Here is a 19,574-nt window from a genome sequence, read left to right as displayed (position 1 = left end):
CACCCACAGGGCCAACGTCCCGGGGCCACCTCCTTCACCCTCCTTGAGTCCTTATGAGTCCATCCCCGTGTGCCAGGGTAGGAAGGGTGGCGAGGGAGGGGCAGAGGCTGGCGACTTCCAGACCCCCAGGCGGCAGCTCTGCAGGCCAACACTCCCGAGCCAAGAGGGCAGGAGGCGCCGGCAACACTCGCTGGACAGGAATGGACAGGCGTCCCTCTTCCGCTGCGCGAACTGCCTGCCCTGAGCTGCCATTGTCTTCTGCCACCTGCGTTCAGCCCCTTCAGCTCGTGGCTCATCAGCCTTTCTAGGGGTGCAGAGCATTCCCAGGATCACGTGCCGGCCTTGAGCTTTTGACTGCGCAGCTCCAGGCTGGTTCAAGGGCACGCTGTGACAAGGTCCCTGAGAAGCCAGCCTCCTGAAGGCAGCCGCAGCAGGAGGGCCTGGCGCCTGGCAGCTGCACTGAGGCCTGACCCACTGCCCGGAGGTTGTTGCTCATCGCAGAGATTCCTGCCTTGGCTGAAGGAGCCATTTTTCAGATTCCTGTGGATGGGGCTGGTTGGCACCGCTGGCTGGTTTCCCTTCCCACCTGGATCAGGCCCGAGCCACACCCCGGGTGCTGATGCCCGCCCTGGGTGGAGGGACGTGTCAGCAGAAGGTCCTGCAGCACCCCTTGCTCCACTGCCCACGTGGCTCCCACCTGCCCTCTGTGAAGGGCTCCTGGAGATGGGGGGCTTCTTCCCCAGTCCACTGCTGGCTCAGCCCTGTCCTGGGCCCGGGAACCTGTGGTCAATGGCCACGTCTCGCCATTACTGCTCCTAACCCTGGGAAGGACACAGCCCTCCTCCAGCCCCATCCATCCCCGTACCCATCACTGATGGGCGACCCTAAGCCCCTCCAGATCCAGGGGAACTCCACAGTGTCGCAAGCGCAGGCGGGTCTTGTTCTCTGGAGATGAGTCACCCTGAGAGGAGGCAGGTGGGAGCCGCTGGGACTCCTCCTCCACCTCCCTCCCCACCCTCCCTCCTCCACCCTCCCTCCTCCACCTCCCTCCCCACCCTCCCTCCTCCACCCTCCCTCCTCCACCTCCCTCCTCCACCCTCCCTCTCCACCCTCCCTCCTCCACCCTCCTCCTCCACCTCCCTCCTCCACCCTCCCTCCTCCACCCTCCCTCCTCCACCTCCCTCCTCCCACCTCCCTCTCCACCCTCCCTCCCCACCCTCCCTCCTCCACCCTCCTCCTCCACCCTCCCTCCTCCACCTCCCTCCTCCACCTCCCTCTCCACCCTCCCTCTCCACCCTCCCTCCTCCACCTCCCTCCTCCACCTCCCTCCTCCACCCTCCCTCTCCACCCTCCCTCCTCCACCCTCCCTCTCCACCTCCCTCCTCCGCCTCCCTCCTCCACCCTCCCTCTCCACCTCCCTCCTCCACCCTCCCTCCTCCACCCTCCCTCTCCACCCTCCCTCCTCCACCTCCCTCCTCCACCTCCCTCCTCCACCCTCCCTCTCCACCTCCCTCCTCCACCCTCCCTCTCCACCTCCCTCCTCCACCTCCCTCCTCCACCCTCCCTCCTCCACCTCCTCTCCACCTCCCTCCTCCACCCTCCCTCCTCCACCTCCCTCCTCCACCCTCCTCCACCTCCCTCTCCACCTCCCTCCTCCACCCTCCCTCTCCCACCTCCCTCCTCCACCCTCCCTCTCCACCCTCCTCCACCTCCCTCTCCACTTCCCTCCTTCACCCTCCCTCCACCCTCCCTCCTCCACCTCCCTCCTCCACCCTCCCTCTCCACCTCCCTCCTCCACCCTCCCTCCTCCACCCTCCCTCCTCCACCCTCCCTCTCCACCCTCCCTCCTCCACCTCCCTCCTCCACCCTCCCTCTCCACCTCCCTCCTCCACCCTCCCTCTCCACCCTCCCTCCTCCACCTCCCTCCTCCACCCTCCCTCCTTCACCCTCCCTCTCCACCCTCCCTCCTCCACCCTCCCTCTCCACCCTCCCTCCTCCACCCTCCCTCTCCACCTCCCTCCTCCACCCTCCCTCCTCCACCCTCCCTCTCCACCCTCCCTCTCCACCCTCCCTCCTCCACCTCCCTCCTCCACCCTCCCTCTCCACCTCCCTCCTCCACCTCCCCCCTCCACCCTCCCTCTCCACCTCCCTCCTCCACCCTCCCTCCTCCACCCTCCCTCTCCACCCTCCCTCCTCCACCTCCCTCCTCCACCCTCCCTCTCCACCTCCCTCTCCACCCTCCCTCTCCACCCTCCTCCTCCACCTCCCTCCTCCACCCTCCCTCTCCACCTCCCTCCTCCACCCTCCCTCCTTCACCCTCCCTCTCCACCCTCCCTCCTCCACCTCCCTCCTCCCACCCTCCCTCTCCACCTCCCTCCTCCACCCTCCCTCCTCCACCCTCCCTCTCCTCCCTCCCTCCCTCCTCCCACCTCCCTCCTCCACCCTCCCTCTCCACCTCCCTCCTCCACCCTCCCTCTCACCCTCCCTCCTCCACCTCCTCCTCCACCCTCCCTCCTCCACCTCCCTCTCCATCTTCCTCCTTCACCCTCCCTCTCCACCCTCCCTCCCTCCACCCTCCCTCCTCCACCTCCTTCCTCCACCATCCCTCCCCACCCTCCCTCCTCCACCCTCCCTCCTCCACCTCCCTCTCCACCTCCCTCCTTCACCTCCCTCTCCACCCTCCCTCCTCCACCTCCCTCTCCACCCTCCCCCTCCACCCTCCCTCCTCCACCTCCCTCTCCACCTCCCTCCTTCACCCTCCCTCTCCACCCTCCCTCTCCACCTCCCTCCTTCACCCTCCCTCTCCACCCTCCCTCCACACCCTCCCTCCTCCACCCTCCCTCCTCCACCTCCTTCCTCCACCCTCCCTCCCCACCCTCCCTCCTCCACCCTCCCTCCCCACCCTCCCTCCTTCACCCTCCCTCTCCACCCTCCCTCCTCCACCTCCCTCTCCACCTCCCTCCTTCACCCTCCCTCTCCACCCTCCCTCCCCGACCCTCCCTCCTCCACCTCCCTCCTCCACCCTCCCTCCTCCACCTCCCTCTCCACCTCCCTCCCCTTCACCCTCCCTCTCCACCCTCCCTCCCCACCCTCCCTCCTCCACCCTCCTTCCTCCACCTCCTTCCTCCACCCTCCCTCCTTCACCCTCCCTCATCCACCCTCCCTCCCCACCCTCCCTCCTCCACCCTTCCTCCTCCACCTCCCTCTCCACCCTCCCTCCTCCACCTCCCTCCTCCACCCTCCCTCCCCACCCTCCCTCCTCCACCTCCCTCTCCACCCCTCCCTCCTCCATCCCTCCCTCCCCACCCTCCCTCCTCCACCTCCCTCCTCCACCTCCTTCCTTCACCCTCCCTCCTCCCACCTCCCTCCTCCACCTCCTTCCTTCACCCTCCCTCTCCTCCCTCCCTCCTCCACCTCCTTCCTTCACCCTCCCTCTCCACCCTCCCTCCTCCACCTCCCTCCTCCACCCTCCCTCTCCACCCTCCCTCCTCCACCTCCCTCTCCACCCTCCCTCCTCCACCCTCCCTCCACCTCCCTCTCCACCCTCCCTCCTCCACCCTCCCTCCTCCACCCTCCCTCCTCCACCCTCCCTCTCCACCCTCCCTCCTCCACCTCCCTCCTCCACCCTCCCTCTCCACCCTCCCTCCTCCACCTCCCTCCTCCACCCTCCCTCTCCACCCTCCCTCCTCCACCTCCCTCTCCACCCTCCCTCCTCCACCTCCCTCCTCCACCTCCCTCCTCCACCCTCCCTCTCCACCCTCCCTCCTCCACCTCCCTCTCCACCCTCCCTCCTCCACCCTCCCTCTCCACCCTCCCTCCTCCACCTCCCTCTCCACCCTCCCTCCTCCACCTCCCTCTCCACCCTCCCTCCTCCACCTCCCTCCTCCACCCTCCCTCTCCACCCTCCCTCCTCCACCTCCCTCTCCACCTTCCCTCCTCCACCTCCCTCTCCACCCTCCCTCCTCCACCTCCCTCCTCCACCTTCCTCTCCACCCTCCCTCCACCTCCCTCTCCACCCTCCCTCCTGCCACAGCTCCTGGCTGAGCTGCTGCTTGCTCTCTGGCCTCTGCACACCTGCAGGTCCTTCCTGCCTACTGGGGAAGGCACACTGTCCACCGCCATGTGCAGTCGGTCCACAGGGCCCCGCAGCCACCCCACGGTGGGATCTTACGGAGATGAAGTGAGTAACGGGCTGCCACACCGGCTGGGAAAGACGGAACGAGCCAAGGGATGGAAGCCACCAGGGCGGGGAGTTGGAGGCGTGCACTAGGCCGCCCTGCAGCCAGGAACACAGGCTCTCCTGCAGCTCGCAGGGGCTGTCCTGAGGGCCGGGCACCGCCCAGTGGTGCTGGGTGCTTAGTGTCAGGAGAGCCTCGTTCAAACCCCAGCACCAAGTGAATAAATACCATGCAAACGAGTGCAGGCCACGTCGGGATGTCGGAACAAAATCCGAGAAATGGCACCAGGGCCCTTTCTCTGGTTGTGACAGAGTGCCGCATGAAGTTGGACCTCTCTGTTTTATAGATGAAGAGATCTCCCTTCCAGAGAGGGAGGGAGACTTACCCAGGATTCCCAGGGAGCTGGGCTCCTGAGCAGGGCTCTCTCCAGACCCAGGACGCCCATGAGGCCTTGGGACAGCTCCCAGCAGTGAGGTCAGAGAAGAGGCCAAGTGGCCTCAATGGCAGCAGAGACACCTATGGCTGGGCTGGATTTCAGACAATGATCAGGAAGCCAGGTCTACTTTCCAGGAACTTCAGGGAACAGAGAAGTATCAGAAACGGTCTTTTAGAAATCAGAAACCATAAAGGGAAGATATTTCTTGGTGGTAGTTGGTAGGGAGCTCAGTATATGACCACTCCCCAAATAGCTGCCAGCTATTGGCTGCATCAATAGGAGTAGAGCATCTACAATGAGGAAGGTGAAATCCCACTGAGTCAGCCTGCACAGGGGCCATGGGGAGTATGGGTTCAGCCCTTGGCTGGTTCAGAAGAAAGAGATCAGAATGGCAGCGGTGGAGACCCAACAGCAGGGCCTGAGCTTGGAGGGAGAGGAATGGATGTACTTAGCATGACCACAGTAGGACCAGAGAAAAAATACTCCTGAGACACAAGTTCTGTAATCTGAGGAGGAGCCTTTGACAGGCAGAGCTGTCCTGAGATAGGACTAGCTGCCTGGGGTCCCTGTGGGCTCCCTGGTACTGGAGAAGGTCCTGACAGAGCTGTGGGTCCCCTGGCAGGGGACTGCAGCCAGGACCCCAGACGCATTAGCGGCAGCCACCCTGGAGGGCCGACAGACGTGTGAGGTGTGTAATCACGGGTGGCCGCGTCTGCCCGACAATGAGGGCATGGGCACCTGCAGTTCTCCTCGCCCAAGTCAGGGGAAGAGTCATGCCAAGGCCAAGGGTGACTGTCACCTCGAGGTCACATGGTCATCACAGCCTGTGAGGGCAGCAGTGTGTCCAGAGGTGGCTTTTAGGGAGTGGCTGTCCCTGGAGTGGATCGCGGATCACAGAGGGAATCGACGGTCTGCAGCTATGTAACAGACCAGCCCCCGCCGTGGTTTAAAATGACCCCGAGCTCCCGACTCTGCAGGTACCGTCCACACAGCCAGGTGGCTCTGCCAGCCCAGCCGGGCTTTCTGACATCAGGTAGCCGGTGGCTCTGCTTCTGGGGAAAGGGGCAGTGGGCACGGTGATGCTGGGTGAGGAGCCACCCTGACCTCTGAAAACCAGAGTCAGGCCGCTGTGCAGTCCCTGCAGGGATGGGACACGCTGAGGGTCCAACACAGTCGTGCCTCCTGAAGGCCCGGGGAGCAGAGGGAAAGAAGACGCTTTCCAACCGTAGAATCCAGACCCCAGGAACCAGCACAGCTAGTGCAGGGTACTCGTTTTATAGATGGGAAACTGAGGCCTGGGACACTTTGCCCCACCACACAGTGACATTTGGTGTGAGGTCTGGGATCGGGGCCTTCCTCCTCTCTGTCTAGGGATCTGTCCTGGGCCGTGGCTCCCTAGGAACAGCTCCTGAACATCTTATGGTTCCCAGAGAAGTATCTTTGGGCCAGGGTTGATAGCCATGACTGCAGCCCAGCCACAATTCCTGGGCTCTCCTTCTGGGAAAGGAGAGGACTGAATTTCCTCAGTCTGTTGAGGCTGAGTATGGCCTTCTCTCTCACCTTGGCCCAGGTGAGATGCACGGTCATTTCTATGCAGAGCATTTAAGATCATAGATTTCCACACCCTTTCTCTGCTGTAGCCAACCCAGGATCTTTGTGCTAAGATCAGCCTGCACCCCTGAGTGATAAGCAGAATCCCCTGCCAACCAGTAGAGAGTGAGTAGAAGATGAACTTTTGTTACTTCAAGCCATGAGAGTTGAGAGATGTTTGTTATTGCAGCAGAACCCAGCCCATCCTGACTGACTCATCAAACTTTAATAGAAAGAGGGTCGTTCCCTACAATCCTGGCTTCTTGGGTCCACCCCCTCCATGGAAGAGAACTGACTTATCTAATTAAACAGTTTCCAAAAAGAAGAGCCAGACCTGTAGGGATCAGCTCCTTTCTCCATTCTCTTTGGGAAGCGCCTGACTGCAACCTCTGTCTTCTCTTGGCCATCAGGTAAGCTTCCAGGCTCTACTCCAGGGGGCCATCATCAGCATTTCCTGGGCTGCATGACTAAATTGGCTGTATTCTGAGACTCAGCTTCACGAAGCCCATCCTGGCCGCTCACCTCCAGGCTACCCCTCATTGGCAATAGAGGTGACACTGTGGCCCCACGCTGACTTCCCTGCTTCAAATTCAGAGCTCACGAAGGAAAACCCCAGCTTCCACGGTCTTGCTGCTACGATTTGAAATGTCCCCCAAATGTCCCATGTTGGAAGCCCAGTCCCCAAGGCAGCAGTGCTGAGAGGTGGGACTTTTGGGGAGGCCACTGTATCACGAGGGCCGAGCTGAAGGACTGATGCCCTCACAGATGAATGAATGGGTCCTCACAGGAGAGGCTTCGTTATGGAACGACCCCTCCTGGCCTCCTGCTTGGCCTCGCCGTGTGATGCCCGCCCTGTCATGACACAGCACAAGGCCCTCACCTTGTGACACCCGGAAGATGCGAGAGTCATGCTCTTAGAAGGTCCAGCCTCGGGGACCACAGAAATCAGCGTTTCCTCTTTATAAATTATCCAGTCTCGAGTATCCAGTTATAGCAACAGGAATGAACTTGGACGTTGCCTGCCCCTGACTGCGACAGACTCAAATCCCAAACAGGTGTGAGGAGAAGCTGCGAATCTGGTTCTTGGGAGACGTCACAGAACCCTTAGCAAGAGCTCAGTGAGTTCTGGCTCAGGGCTCACAGCACTGTGGACATTTGGGGTCAAGGGACCTGTGCTGGGGGCGGGGCTGTCTGAGCAGTGTTTAGCAGCAGCTGCCTCTGTGCACCAGGTGGGGGGTCAGGAGAAACCCCCCAAATTGTGACAACTGAAGAGTCCCTTAGTGGGTAAATCCCCCCACACACACCCAAGAACCACACTCAGCAGACACGATCAGGTTGTCCAACAACGGCCTCGGGAGAGGCAGGTGGGCTGGGGAGACTTCTTGGAGGTGTGGGGACTCCAAACCCTGAAGGACTGGACTCAAGGGGAGCAGGGAGCCCCAGAAGGAGGAGACAAGGGGCAGGGGCTGCCAGGGGAGTGGCAGGGTGGGTCGGGTCCAATGGGGGTGGGGGGTGGGGGCCAGCCAGAGCCACCTGAAGTCACCTGGCCCCGCTCAGCCCTGCACAGCCCCCCAGCAAGGGTTTGCTAATAACATTAAGTCCAAAGAGTGACAGCGGCTCCTAGCAAGTTCCCACTGGGGACCTGGGGACCATCCCCTGGTGCCTAACACGCCTTCCCAGTGCCTGTGGCTGCCTCCAGCCATGCCCCCTCCCCAGCCTGGTCCTGTCCCAATCTCAGGATGGAGGGGAGGCAGGGAAGCGTGAGCAAAGGGAGGGAGGGGTGGGATTCCGTCACAAGGAGATGCCACCAACCGTACGACCCCACAGGGCCCCAACCAGGTTGGGGGTGATGCGCACGTGACAGTCCCACGTCGGATCCTGTCTTTGACATTTTAAGGTTTTGTTCATTACGGATGCTTTTGTGTTAACTTTGTTTTTAGAACCTTGTATTAAATTATGGCTTATCTTGATCACGATGCCCTCTCCCCACTTAAACACCACGTCCCAGGAGGGCACCTGCCTGACCCCAGACCTAAGCAGAGGACTGGGGAGGGGACCCTGCATTCCTGGGAAAGGGATCTACAGAGAAGTGTCCACAGCTTCTGTTTCACTCCCCTTTAGACACCCCCAGGGAAAACAAAGAGACTGGGATCGGAATCCAAAGCCCATTTCTCTTCTCTCAGGCCCCAATATTCCTTATCAACCTCTGAGGAAAGCCTCCAGGGACACGGGCTGCTGGGTGCTGCCACCTGACCCAGTATTTCCAGGGATAAATTAATCGTGAAAAAAAATGACATTTTCATTTAAGCAGTGTCCTTGACTCAGGGGAAGCCGTCACAGGTGAGCTCTGTGAAAGACAGAGCCCAGTGCAGCGGCACACGCCTGTAATCCAGCCTCTCAGAGGCTGAAGCAGGAGGATTACAAGTTTGAGGCCAGCCTCGTTCATCCATTTAGCGAGATCCTGCCCTCCTCCCCGCCAAAAAAAAAAAAAAAAGAGAGAGAGAGAGAGAGAGAGAGAGAAAAGAGTTGGGGATGCAGCTCAGCGGTAAAGCGCCCTGAGTTCAATCCCAACCCAAAAAACAGACACAGAGGGGCTGGGGATGTGGCTCAAGCGGTAGTGCTGGGTTCAATCCTCAGCACCACATACAAATAATGATGTTGTGTCCATTAAAAAAAGCTAAAAAATGAATATTAAAAAATTCTCTCTCTCTCTCTGTCTCAAAAAAAAAAAAAAAAAACCAGACCCAGAGAGAAGGCGGATGGGGCTTTCCCAAAGCCTTGCACTGCAGAGGCCACGCTTGGGGGCGCGCGGCCCAGCCCCAGGTTCCGCAGGGAGAGCGCGGGCTCCCTCTGCTGGCACCGAGGTGGGGGCGCTCCTTGCCACACATTCCCAAAGCCAGCCCCACGCGGGCGACCACGGGTCGGGCCCAAAGCAAAAGCACAAACAAGGCAGCGTCCTCTCGGATGGGGTGTCCCAAGATCTCTTCAGAAGGGAGTGCTCCCAATGAATGGGGGGGGGGTGTCACCAGGTACAGCTTCTATCAGGGCAACTGGCCACGGCCACCCAGATTCCCAACGGCTGCCACCTGTCCCTGGCTCCCTGCGCCCCCTGCCGGGGCTCGTCGGCAGAGAGCTCGACAGCACGGAGGACACGGAGGCCGGGCCACTGCCAGGCGGGGGCTTGCGCCACCAAGCCGGGTGGGACGGCTTCCGCAGGGTTCGAGGAGAACCAGGTCCCGCGGCGGAGGAGGAGCGCTGCAGCCGCGTGGAGACGGACCCGGGGCGCGGACCGGCCTCCAGCGCCCACGCCACGCGGGCCTGCGACCGCGCCGGGGCGGCGACTCTGGAGTTGGCGTAGCGCAGCTGGGGACGCGGGCTGCTCTTGACCGTCACTCAGTGTTGGAGGAGGCTCCGCCGGCGACAGTCGGCTGACGGAATGCGCGCCCGGGTTCTGGAAGCCAGGGGAGGCTTGGCACCGAGCGGTGCGCACCCCAGTGGGACCCAAGTTTCCAGAATGTCCTGTCCCCTGGCGGTGGCCTGGAGATTCTCCTGGGAGCTCCAGCCAGCGTTGGCCTTTCGGTTATTCCAAAAGCAAAGACTTGGCCTCAGTGCTCTTGGAGTCTTATTTCTGAGTCTGCACCACCCTCCAATCCGACCTCCCTGGAACTAGGCAACCCTGACACCAGGCTCGCAGGGGAGCCAGCTCCCGGGCTCCGCGCCAGGCTCAGGTCTGTTCGTGCCCGGGAAGCCCTGTCCCCGAGGCCTCCCACGCCAGGAATTCTACAACTGCTCCGATGGCTTTGTTTCTTTGCTCAGCTTCATGAGACATGACTCAAACTGATACACTCTTATGAGGAACAATGGCCGAACTGGTTGGCAGTGTCTGATCAGGTTCTTGCTAGAGCAGGGTGACTGCTCACTGGTTTCTGCGCCACCGAAAAGCAAAAGCAGAATCATCCACGTCTGGCGAAGGGCCTTGTACCATAGCAGGTATTCAAGAAGCAGCAGCAGCATTTCTAACACTTGGATGGTGCTCACATGGGTCAGACACTGCTTTAAACACTAAGCAGATATTAACTCACACAATCTTCATAAGTACACTGCTACTATCTCTAATGTTATACAGAAGGAAACCAAAGCACAGAGAGGTTAAGTCACTTCCCCAAGACCACACAGCTCCTAAGTAGTGAAACCTTTCTTCAGACCCAAGTAGCCTGATTCAAAAATCTACACCCTTAGCCACAGACCCAGTCATAACCAAACTTGTCTATTAGAGTTTTAAAAATACACCCCAGAGGTGGTGACTTCATTGGTCTTGGATGTGACCTGGGCTTTGTCATTTTTTGATAGGGAGGTACTGGGGATTGAACCCAGGGACACTTACACTACTGAGGTACATCCCTCTGCCCGTTTATTTTCCCCCCATATTCAATCTCACTGAGTTGCTTAGGGCCTTGCTAAATTGCTGAGGCTGGCCTCATACTTGTGTGATCCTCCTGCCCTAGCCTCCTGAGTCACTGGGATCACAGGCTTGTGGGCATTGGCATTTTTAAGAGTGCCTAGTGATTCCAGTGAGCAGACACTTTTGAGACCCACTGCATCATCATATCCTGCCTCATTAGCCAGCAAATTCGCTGGATCTAACCTATTTGCTTCTCGAGGATTTGCCTTCAGGAATACCAACAATCCCAGGAAGGGGGAAATCCTGCCTCTGGCCACAGCAAATTATCTTGGAGTGAGCTGACGGTCTCCCGAGGGTGGGGAAGAGCATGGTCTGCCGCCGGCCTTCCTGGCTTCCAGTCTAAAGTGGGCGCTGTGAGCTTCGGGTGGGGAGCTGCCCAGGGCTCAGCAACCCACTTCCTCCCGTCCAGGGCACGCAGCTAGCGTCCATTGCCCGGTGCCTCCCAGTGAGCTGTGGCCATCTGGCAGGACCTGACCAATAGAATGTGGACAGCAATGATACTGGCCTTCCTGCTGCAGGTAGAGGTTTCAGGGGAGTCTCAGACTCCAGAGGAGGCAGAGCCACAGGGAAGGAGGCAGGATGAAGAGAGCCGTGCGAGCACCACAATCCACAGTCTGGACGGCTGTCCCCTACCCTTGCACCCCCACCCTCCAGCCCCTGGCCCGCACATTAACCTCTGCCTGGGAGGCTGAGCCTCACGCTGTAACCTCCTCCTAGGGGAGCCCTGAGGGAGGCCAGAGGGCAGGAGAGTGGGGTGTGGGGAATCGCTCCTCTGGCCACTTTACCCACTGCCACCCCTGTGTGAGTCACCCTCAGCCTGGGGGAGGGGCACGCATTGCTTCAGTCTCTTGGGAGGACGGGAAGGAGGACACCTGTGAAAGGTGAGAAGTGGCCACTGACTCAAGGCTGAGGTCTCTCCTGGGCCCACAGAGCCCTGGAGGTCCTGGGGCCCCCTGCCCTGCCACCAAGGAAGTAGCTCCTTCCTGGCTCCAGGCACCCCCATGGGCCATGGGTTTCCTGCCAGGACCCTGCTGATTCTGTGTCTGTGGCTCCGTGCGGAGCGGGTAGTCACCACAGAGCAGATATTCAGAGACAGTGGATTTCTTCTTTTATGTGTATGTTAGAATTACTACCAGTGGTGGGAAAACCAAGGAAAGTGAGATGACACTGAATAAAGGCACCTTTAAACATCAGTCACACCATCTTAGGCATGACTTCCTCTCTCTGGGCAAAGTGACTGCACAGGCCAGATGCCTGCGGTTCCTTCCTTCACCCTCCACGCACGGCTCCCTGCTCTGGGCAAGGCACTGCATGGGCACCGGGCACACAGGGACGCTGCCTGCATGGGCAGATGGGGTAGGACACCAAGGGGGACTCAAATTCAAGAGAGCAGACTGGTGGTAGAGCCCTTGCCTCCCGTGTGAGGCCCCGGGTTCGATTCTAAGCACTGCATATAAATAAGTGAATAAAATAAAGGTCCATCAACCACTTAAAATTTTTTTTAAAAAAAGAGGAGACAGTGCTACACTGGGGAATGCGGAGACAGGGAGGTGGCGCGGCCTGACTGGGGCAGGAAGGCAAAGCCCAGTGGGGAGAAGCCAGGGCCCCTCACCACTTTTGCCAGGGGAGCTTCAGTCCTGGGGTTTCCAAAAAGGGTTTTCCCCAAGGGACATCTGGCCTTTACTGGAGCCCTGTTCGGCTTTCAGAGTTGGGAGGGGGGAGGTGCTCCTGGCACCTAGTGGGTAGAGGTCCAGAGGCTGAGACCTCCTGCAGTCACAGGCCACCCCCCCCCCAAAGATCAATCAGGTCCCAAATATTGTGCTGCCATGGAGGGACCTTTGCTTGGGCCCTATTTTGACTTGTGAGGGACCTTAGTTTAAAAAAGGCACTCTCCAGGCTCCTCCGGCCTCTGCTTACAGGCCTCAGGCAGGAGCACAGGACCAGGGAAGCTGGGGAACAGCTGGGAGGGGCGGGGCACACTGAGCATCCCAGGAGACTAGTCCTGTGCCCTCAGGGCTCAAGCCGGAGGATGACTGCACAGTGACACCTGCCACGTCAAACTTCTTGTAATTTGTCTTTAAAATGCCTTTTATACATTCCTTTATAAGCAAAATATTTCTCCAAACAGATTCATCAAATATTTATCTAGGTCCTTAAGACCAAAACTACAGGATATATTTCCAAGTCCAAATTGCACTACTCAAAAGGGGTAGGAGCGGCGAATTGTAAGATCATATACTCTGAGTTAGAAACTGGTAGCAAACGCCAGATTTGCTATTGAAATGCAGGATCATGGGAATGTCCTTTCCTAGTCCCAGAGGCATTTCAAACAGGCTTTGGAAACAATTCATGGTGACAGACAACAGTTATGATTAAAGAAAAACCCAAAGAGTAAATATTTTAATTTTTTGAGTATTCTTAATTTCATATTTTAAATACACACTAACAAGATACATTTCCACCAAAATACTTGTATCATATCAGTATTCTTGTAAGTATTCACATCCATAATTAACACAATTAGGATAATTAGGAAATTTAGCAAAGACAGTAAATATCTACATGAACGTTCTCATCCTTGTGGTGATTCAGTCTCTAAAATAAGTCAGGCTGGATCTACATAAAAGCTGAATTTGGTGTTGCTTCCAAATTTCTCCTTGAGAAAGCCTGAGTGAGCGGCAGGCTACAGAGGGCAAGCCAATCTACCAGAAATCGGGAGAGGCCATCCACAGCTACAAAATGCAGGTGAAGCAGCAGAGGAAACACACTGGGGGCTGATATTTTGATCCCCCAGGCAAGAGTGACCCTGAGCCAGTGCCACACACCCCCCTGCTCTGGACAGAGCAGCACTCGGGCACTCACTAGGAAGCCAGTGCCTGAAAGCCGAATGGCTGTCCAAGGAGGAATTACATCTCCAACTCCTTCGCCAACATCCAAAATGTGAACTGACACTCAAATTTCTCATCCCCAAAGAGGCCTATGGTGGCATTTTATAGGACTGCCTTTTCTGTCTTCAGTTTGCAGACAGCATGACAAAAGGGAAGTAATTCCTCACTAGAAGTAGCTGCCTTGCAACTGGGCATCACATCTATTAAAGGAGCAGCTTGCCCTACACCAATCTTAAGCACTGAGCTAAAAGCAGGCAGGCCATGAAGCACAACTTTTTTTTTTTTTGGTACCAGGGATTGAACCCAGGGGCACTTGACCACTGAGTCCTTTTTGAGACAGGGTCTCACTAAGTTGCTGAGGCTGGCCCTGAACTTGAGATCCTCCTGCCTCAGCTTCCTGAGCTGCAGGGATTACAGGAGTGCATCACCAATCCCTGCTTGAATGTGTATTGGATGCCAGTTGCTATACCCATCTGATGCATTTGCAGGTCAAAAATGAGTGTGCACAGTCTCTTATTTTCAAGGTACATTGGCTATCCTCATTATAAGAGGCAAAATAAGCCAATCCCAAAGAACCAAAGGCTGAATGTTTTCTCTGATATGCAGCTGCTAATTCACAATAAGGCGCGGGGGGAGAACAGATGTATTTTGGACTAGACAGAGGGGTGTGAAGGGAGGGGAGGGGGCCTAGGGATAGAAATGATTAGAATGAATGGGACAGTATTACCCTATGTGCATACATAATTACATAACCTGTGTAACTCTACATCACAAACAACCAGAAGAATGAGAAATTATACTCCATTTATGTACGATATGTCAAAATGCATTCTACTGTCATGTATAGATAGAATTTAAAAATATATTTTAAAAATCAGCTCTTCTCTCTACTGCTGCAGGTGAGGCCAGGGGATGTGAAGGGAAAGGAAAGAGTGTGCACCCCATGGCTCAGCACATTAACCATAACCTCGGGAATTCACTCCACACAGTCATGAGAAAACGGAAGCTGAGTGCTTTTTTTTCTTTTTTAAGCCCCCATGGGCTGGGGATTGAATCCAGGGTTCACACATGAGGCAAGCACTCTATCACCGCGCCACATTCCCAGCCCCAGCTTTTCACATATACAATATTTACATTAATGTTAAGAAAATTAATAGTTAATCCTAAAACCATTTAGTGAAAATGTAGATTCTGCATTTAAAATTCAACTCTTCCATTGGTGAGAACACAGGTACCAAGGACCCATGTCAAAGGGCATCTGAGGTTCAACAGCAATTCCCTAAAAGCCAGAAATATTGCAACAGCACTTAAAAAGTGGCACATGGCAGGGGACAAAAACCACTGGTCTTTATTACTATTTTGCCATGGTAGGCATGCTGCTCCTTGGATTTTTTTCTTAAAGTGACTTTTGCATATAAAAACATCAGTGTTAAATATATTCACTCTAAGCAAGAACCAAGTTGTACCCAAATTTCATTAAAATGAAAGTCTACTGCCACAGGATCTGAAAGAAACAGTTTTATCTATTGTCAAAGGCCAACGTTCAGATGAGCATGGTGGCGCACATCTGTAATCCCAGGGGCTCGAGATGCTAAGGCAGGAGGATCGCAAGTTTGAAGCCAGGCTCTACAACTTAATGAGACCTTGTCTCAAAATAAAAAGGACTAGGGATGTTGCTCAGTGGTTAGCGCCCCTGGGTTCAATCGGTACCCCCCCCCCAAAAAAAGAGTTCAATAGATGTTGTACTTGTAAATACCAGCAACATGGGAACACATAGGAAGGTAAAATTGGTCAGTTCAAGAGAAATACATGGCTATGGCTATGGTGTGAGCTGCCTACTTGTAACACAGTCACCTCAACAGCACTGTGGGAGTCTATGGCTCCTAGCAGATCCTGATGGAGCTTGCTTACCTGGACTCCTGGGGGAGACCTGCAAGGGGCTCAATGCAACAGCACGCGTCAAATCCCGACTCAACACGCAGGCAAAGTGACAATTCAAAAGCATATCACTGAGAGCCTGAGATATGGAGTAGCCCACAGCTGCACAGGGTGTGATGTGACCAGAGTCACAGTTCCCACTCAAGGTCACCTCCCAATGTAGGGGGCACAGACACGTGCCACCATTCGCACAGGTGCACACAAATTCCCATTGGGCTTGGTCAAAAGAAACCTTCACTCGGAGAACTAAGTGTGTTGGCCAAGTCATCTGCTTGGTGGCTTGCAGATCCAGCAACTCAAGGATCCTGCTGCACACTCCTCACTGTGTCCTCACACCGAAGTCTGGAAAGACCCTCTTTAGTAGGAGATAGTTAACATACACATGTTCAGATACAGACAGGCCCTCTACAAACAGCTCAAGGGAAGAGCATTTTGGCTAAACTGACTATGAACAGACCCTTGACACTGAATCTCTGAGAGACATAGTTTTTGTTCCAGTCAGTGATCCCACCCAAAGCGGGGCAGGAGGGTGGAACAGAAGGCAGTGCAGAGACCCATCAAAAGGACATATGTGTTAATGAGCTTTTCAACTAAACCATTCACAACTCAAGGGCAAAGAAAAGGATAATTATTTCCCCCATATTACATTTAATTAAATTGAAGTATAACTATGGATTAAGAGATTAAAGATTTTAAAGTTTGATCCAGTGTTTTTCAGCTTGATTAATCAGGTAGCGTACACAACATGGTTTATTTTAAGGCAAACAGAATACTGGAGCTGGTGAGCAAGGCAACAAAATACACCCCAGAGGCTGGACTGTCATGGTGGTACACTGTGTCATCACCTTAATGTTGGTCAGGGCCAGGATATGTGAACTGTTAATAGGGATAGAGTTACAAATGATTCCATGATGCTCAAGCAGGTAGTTGCAGGTAGTTACTGAGCATTGCCTTTCTAAGTTTTTCAGCAATAAAAAGGAAAAAAAGTAAATTTAAATGCTATGTAACACCACTTTTATGAATTCTGAATGTGTGGATTTTTGGTTTGCATTGCCTCCCTGTTTACAAATTTAGAGAATAAAATTGATTTAATTTCATTTTCTGACCCCCCCAAAAAGAAAAAACAATTCCAAAATCCAAATTCACCTTGACAATACTCCCCTGCAACCCCTCCCACATATTAGGAATGAGAAGCTGGATGACAATACTCCACAATCAGGGACCTTTCTCGGTCCTTGGGGATCATTTACTTGATAACAACCACAATCAATTCTGATTAAGTACTTCCAAATATTTTGGACTAAATCAAAGTACTGCATTTACAAATATGCTCTATGAAAAGCAGAACAGTCATTAAAGCATAAAACAATTTTATCTTTAAATAGAAAATACTTTATTCATTCCTGACAGGTTATTAAAATGTACACTGTTAACCAAATAAAAATGGTACTCTGAATTAGTTGACTAGGGCATATGTTTTGAGGATTTTTTAATTTAATTTTCAAAGAGTAAAAACTACTTCCAATCTCCCTTCCCACACATTCTAACAAGCTTGCACTATACCTGCTTAAATTAAACAAACAATTACATGGGCCCAGTTCATTACAGAATGCACGTTTCCACTTTCACTTAGAGGAAGCTACTGCACTTGGGTATTTCGGTCTGCCAGAAGCTCTCAGGCATGTTTACTCCTCTTCGTGTTTTGTGTAACTTTGTAAATGACAAAGAATAAGGAATAAAGAACATGACTTGTATTAATCTACACACACACACACACACACACACACAGGATAAAGTGCAACAGGACAAAATATGTCTGTGACTTCACTTTTTCCAAGCTCCAGAAGGCTCTTCCGAGTAAATGGGACGAATGCTGCTTTGACACCTCAAGTGTGGGGAACACCTAGCCCAGCAGGGTGACTTGTGTTTTCACACTGGTATCATATTAAAAGCACTATTTGCTTTGCGTCCCCTGGGCTTCTCTCATTCTCAACCAAAGTTTTGAAGCTGTGTTTCTTTCTAAACCTTGAGAAAAATTAACTACATAAATAGAGCTACATAAATAGTGCTTTAGAATGCTCCAATGCTTTTTGAGCACTCTATGCTGTAAAAGAAGGTTTCCAATGAAATCCTGTCTACAACAAGGAGAATTATAGTCATTTTAATAAAAGTAAGCAATACACTAACTTGGCAGCAAATGCTTTAACAATCTTTGACACCAGCCACCAAACGCTTCTATAGGCAAATACCAAACTAGTCCTAAATATCAGAATTTTTGGTTGCATGTTGTTTTGACGTTAAATTATTTAACTAAAAAAAAAATGCTTTTGTTCCTGAGATGAGCACGATAAAATAAATGAGTTCCCTCTGAAGCTGCCACTGAGGCTCTATGCTCCTTATTCCACCCTTACTCTCCTCACAAGGAGTCTCGTTGGAAATGCCAGTCCTCCCCATGGCGCCATTTCTGTGATTCGTCTTGCCGAACATCTGGTCTAATTTGGTTTCTCATGCCACCCAACACGTTTGATGTCGCTTCGGTGGCAACAATCAGAGGTTTCACCACTGCTGGGGGAATCTGGCGCAGGACTTCACCCACGGCACCGGTAACCCCTCTGCTCTCATGTTCTCGAGCTGCTGTTTCATAAATGGTCTGAGCCGTGTCTGTGATTCCCTGGGGGGGGGGGGGAGTGGAGAAGGGGAATAAATTACTGGTCAGAAATCTGAATTATCCTATATTGTACACTTTCAGTATAATAACATTATATTTATAAGTAGACAAATGATTGCTTTTTTGAGATTACCCAGGATAATTATTTTTATGACAAATTCTAATAATAAGGAAAAGAGGCAAGTATTAGTATTTTGTTGTGACACCAATGCATACAAAATGTAGCTAAACTACTTTTCACACAGGGAAGCTTACAGAAATACTTAATGATCCAAGAGCAGCGTTTCTAGCTTGATTAATCACTCCGGTTAAACCCAACTTAGGACACAAAGCTCAAATAAACACTCACTTAAAGGACCACAGTGATAGCTCCTTTGATGCAACACAAAAAAAAAACTTAATTCCCCTAAGCTGTAGAAAATTATTTGTCTTAAATTACTGGCTATGTATTAGAAAAGATAACTGAGGAACATTCAATTACAATAAAAAAGCTAAATAGACCCATTCTGTTGAGTTGAAGAGAAAATTCTGAGAAAATACAGCAGAAACCTGTCATCCAAGGACTAGAGATAAAGCTTCTGCAGGATCTCAATCTCCCTGGTCTACAGTGTTAAAGCAATCATGGCAGCCCAGCTCCGGGGATAATGTATAAATGTGCCGTGCGCCGTTAGGAGTAAAACCTCATGTGCCTTTTGAACCTCTGCTATTCATCTGACTCAGAAATCCCCCAGAGAGACCAGGGCACTGGTTCCCTCGTGCTAGGTCCAATATAAAGGAACTTTCGGTTCTCCTGGGAAATCAAAGGTCTTAACTAAGAATCCAGTCACCAGTTTAACAAGCTAATAACATAAGGTTTTTACCCAGCGCAGCAAACAAAAACATGTAATACCATGAGTTCTACACATACACACAGCACAAAGTTCAGAAAACTAAAAGAAATAGAAGTGCTCCCTTTAAAACCATCTAGAAGACAACAGCCAGTGAGGAACTGTGAGCACAAATCATCCACCTCCCCGCATCACCTTCCCTGCAGTTAGTCCCCCCGCTCCCCTCCTGCCCACAATACAGGTCAGGATGCTGAGTGAATGACCAACTCCACTAAGTTTGGAGACACAGAAGAAAATTCAAACCCCATCACTTAGCTGTGTAACCTCAAGCTAGTCTTTTAAATGGGGAATTAAACCACTGGCTGCCTCTTACGGTGTTTGTTTGAATTAAAGAGCCTGACGCTGCTTGGAAGACTACCATGACCACATCCCAAAGATCTGACTACCACTAAAGAATCACAGAGCACAGGGGTCAACAAATATCTTCTGAGAAGGACCAGATGGTAGAGATTCGTGGGCCACACAGTCTATTCACACTTCTTTCTGGATTTCCCTTTTAGAGTCATTTAAAATTGTGAAAACCATTA

The 19,574-nt window shown here is 53.5% G+C and overlaps 1 protein-coding gene across 2 annotated transcripts in view; it reads right to left on the bottom strand.

Moving 5' to 3' along the window:
- Positions 1-13,098: 13,098 nt before the first annotated feature.
- Positions 13,099-19,574, bottom strand: part of Atg2b (autophagy related 2B) — a 69,229-nt gene continuing 62,753 nt past the window's right edge. For both annotated transcript variants that reach the window (XM_026399417.2, XM_026399418.2), the window contains one exon: positions 13,099-18,163. In XM_026399417.2, coding sequence (XP_026255202.2) covers positions 17,909-18,163 — 255 coding nt within the window. In that variant the 3' untranslated portion in view covers positions 13,099-17,908. The remainder of the gene's footprint in view (positions 18,164-19,574) is intronic.

Source organism: Urocitellus parryii, chromosome 6 (assembly GCF_045843805.1).
Source record: "Urocitellus parryii isolate mUroPar1 chromosome 6, mUroPar1.hap1, whole genome shotgun sequence".
Lineage (NCBI taxonomy): Eukaryota > Metazoa > Chordata > Mammalia > Rodentia > Sciuridae > Urocitellus > Urocitellus parryii.
Note: the sequence above shows the minus strand (reverse complement) of the source record. Positions and strands in the feature narration are given on the sequence as shown.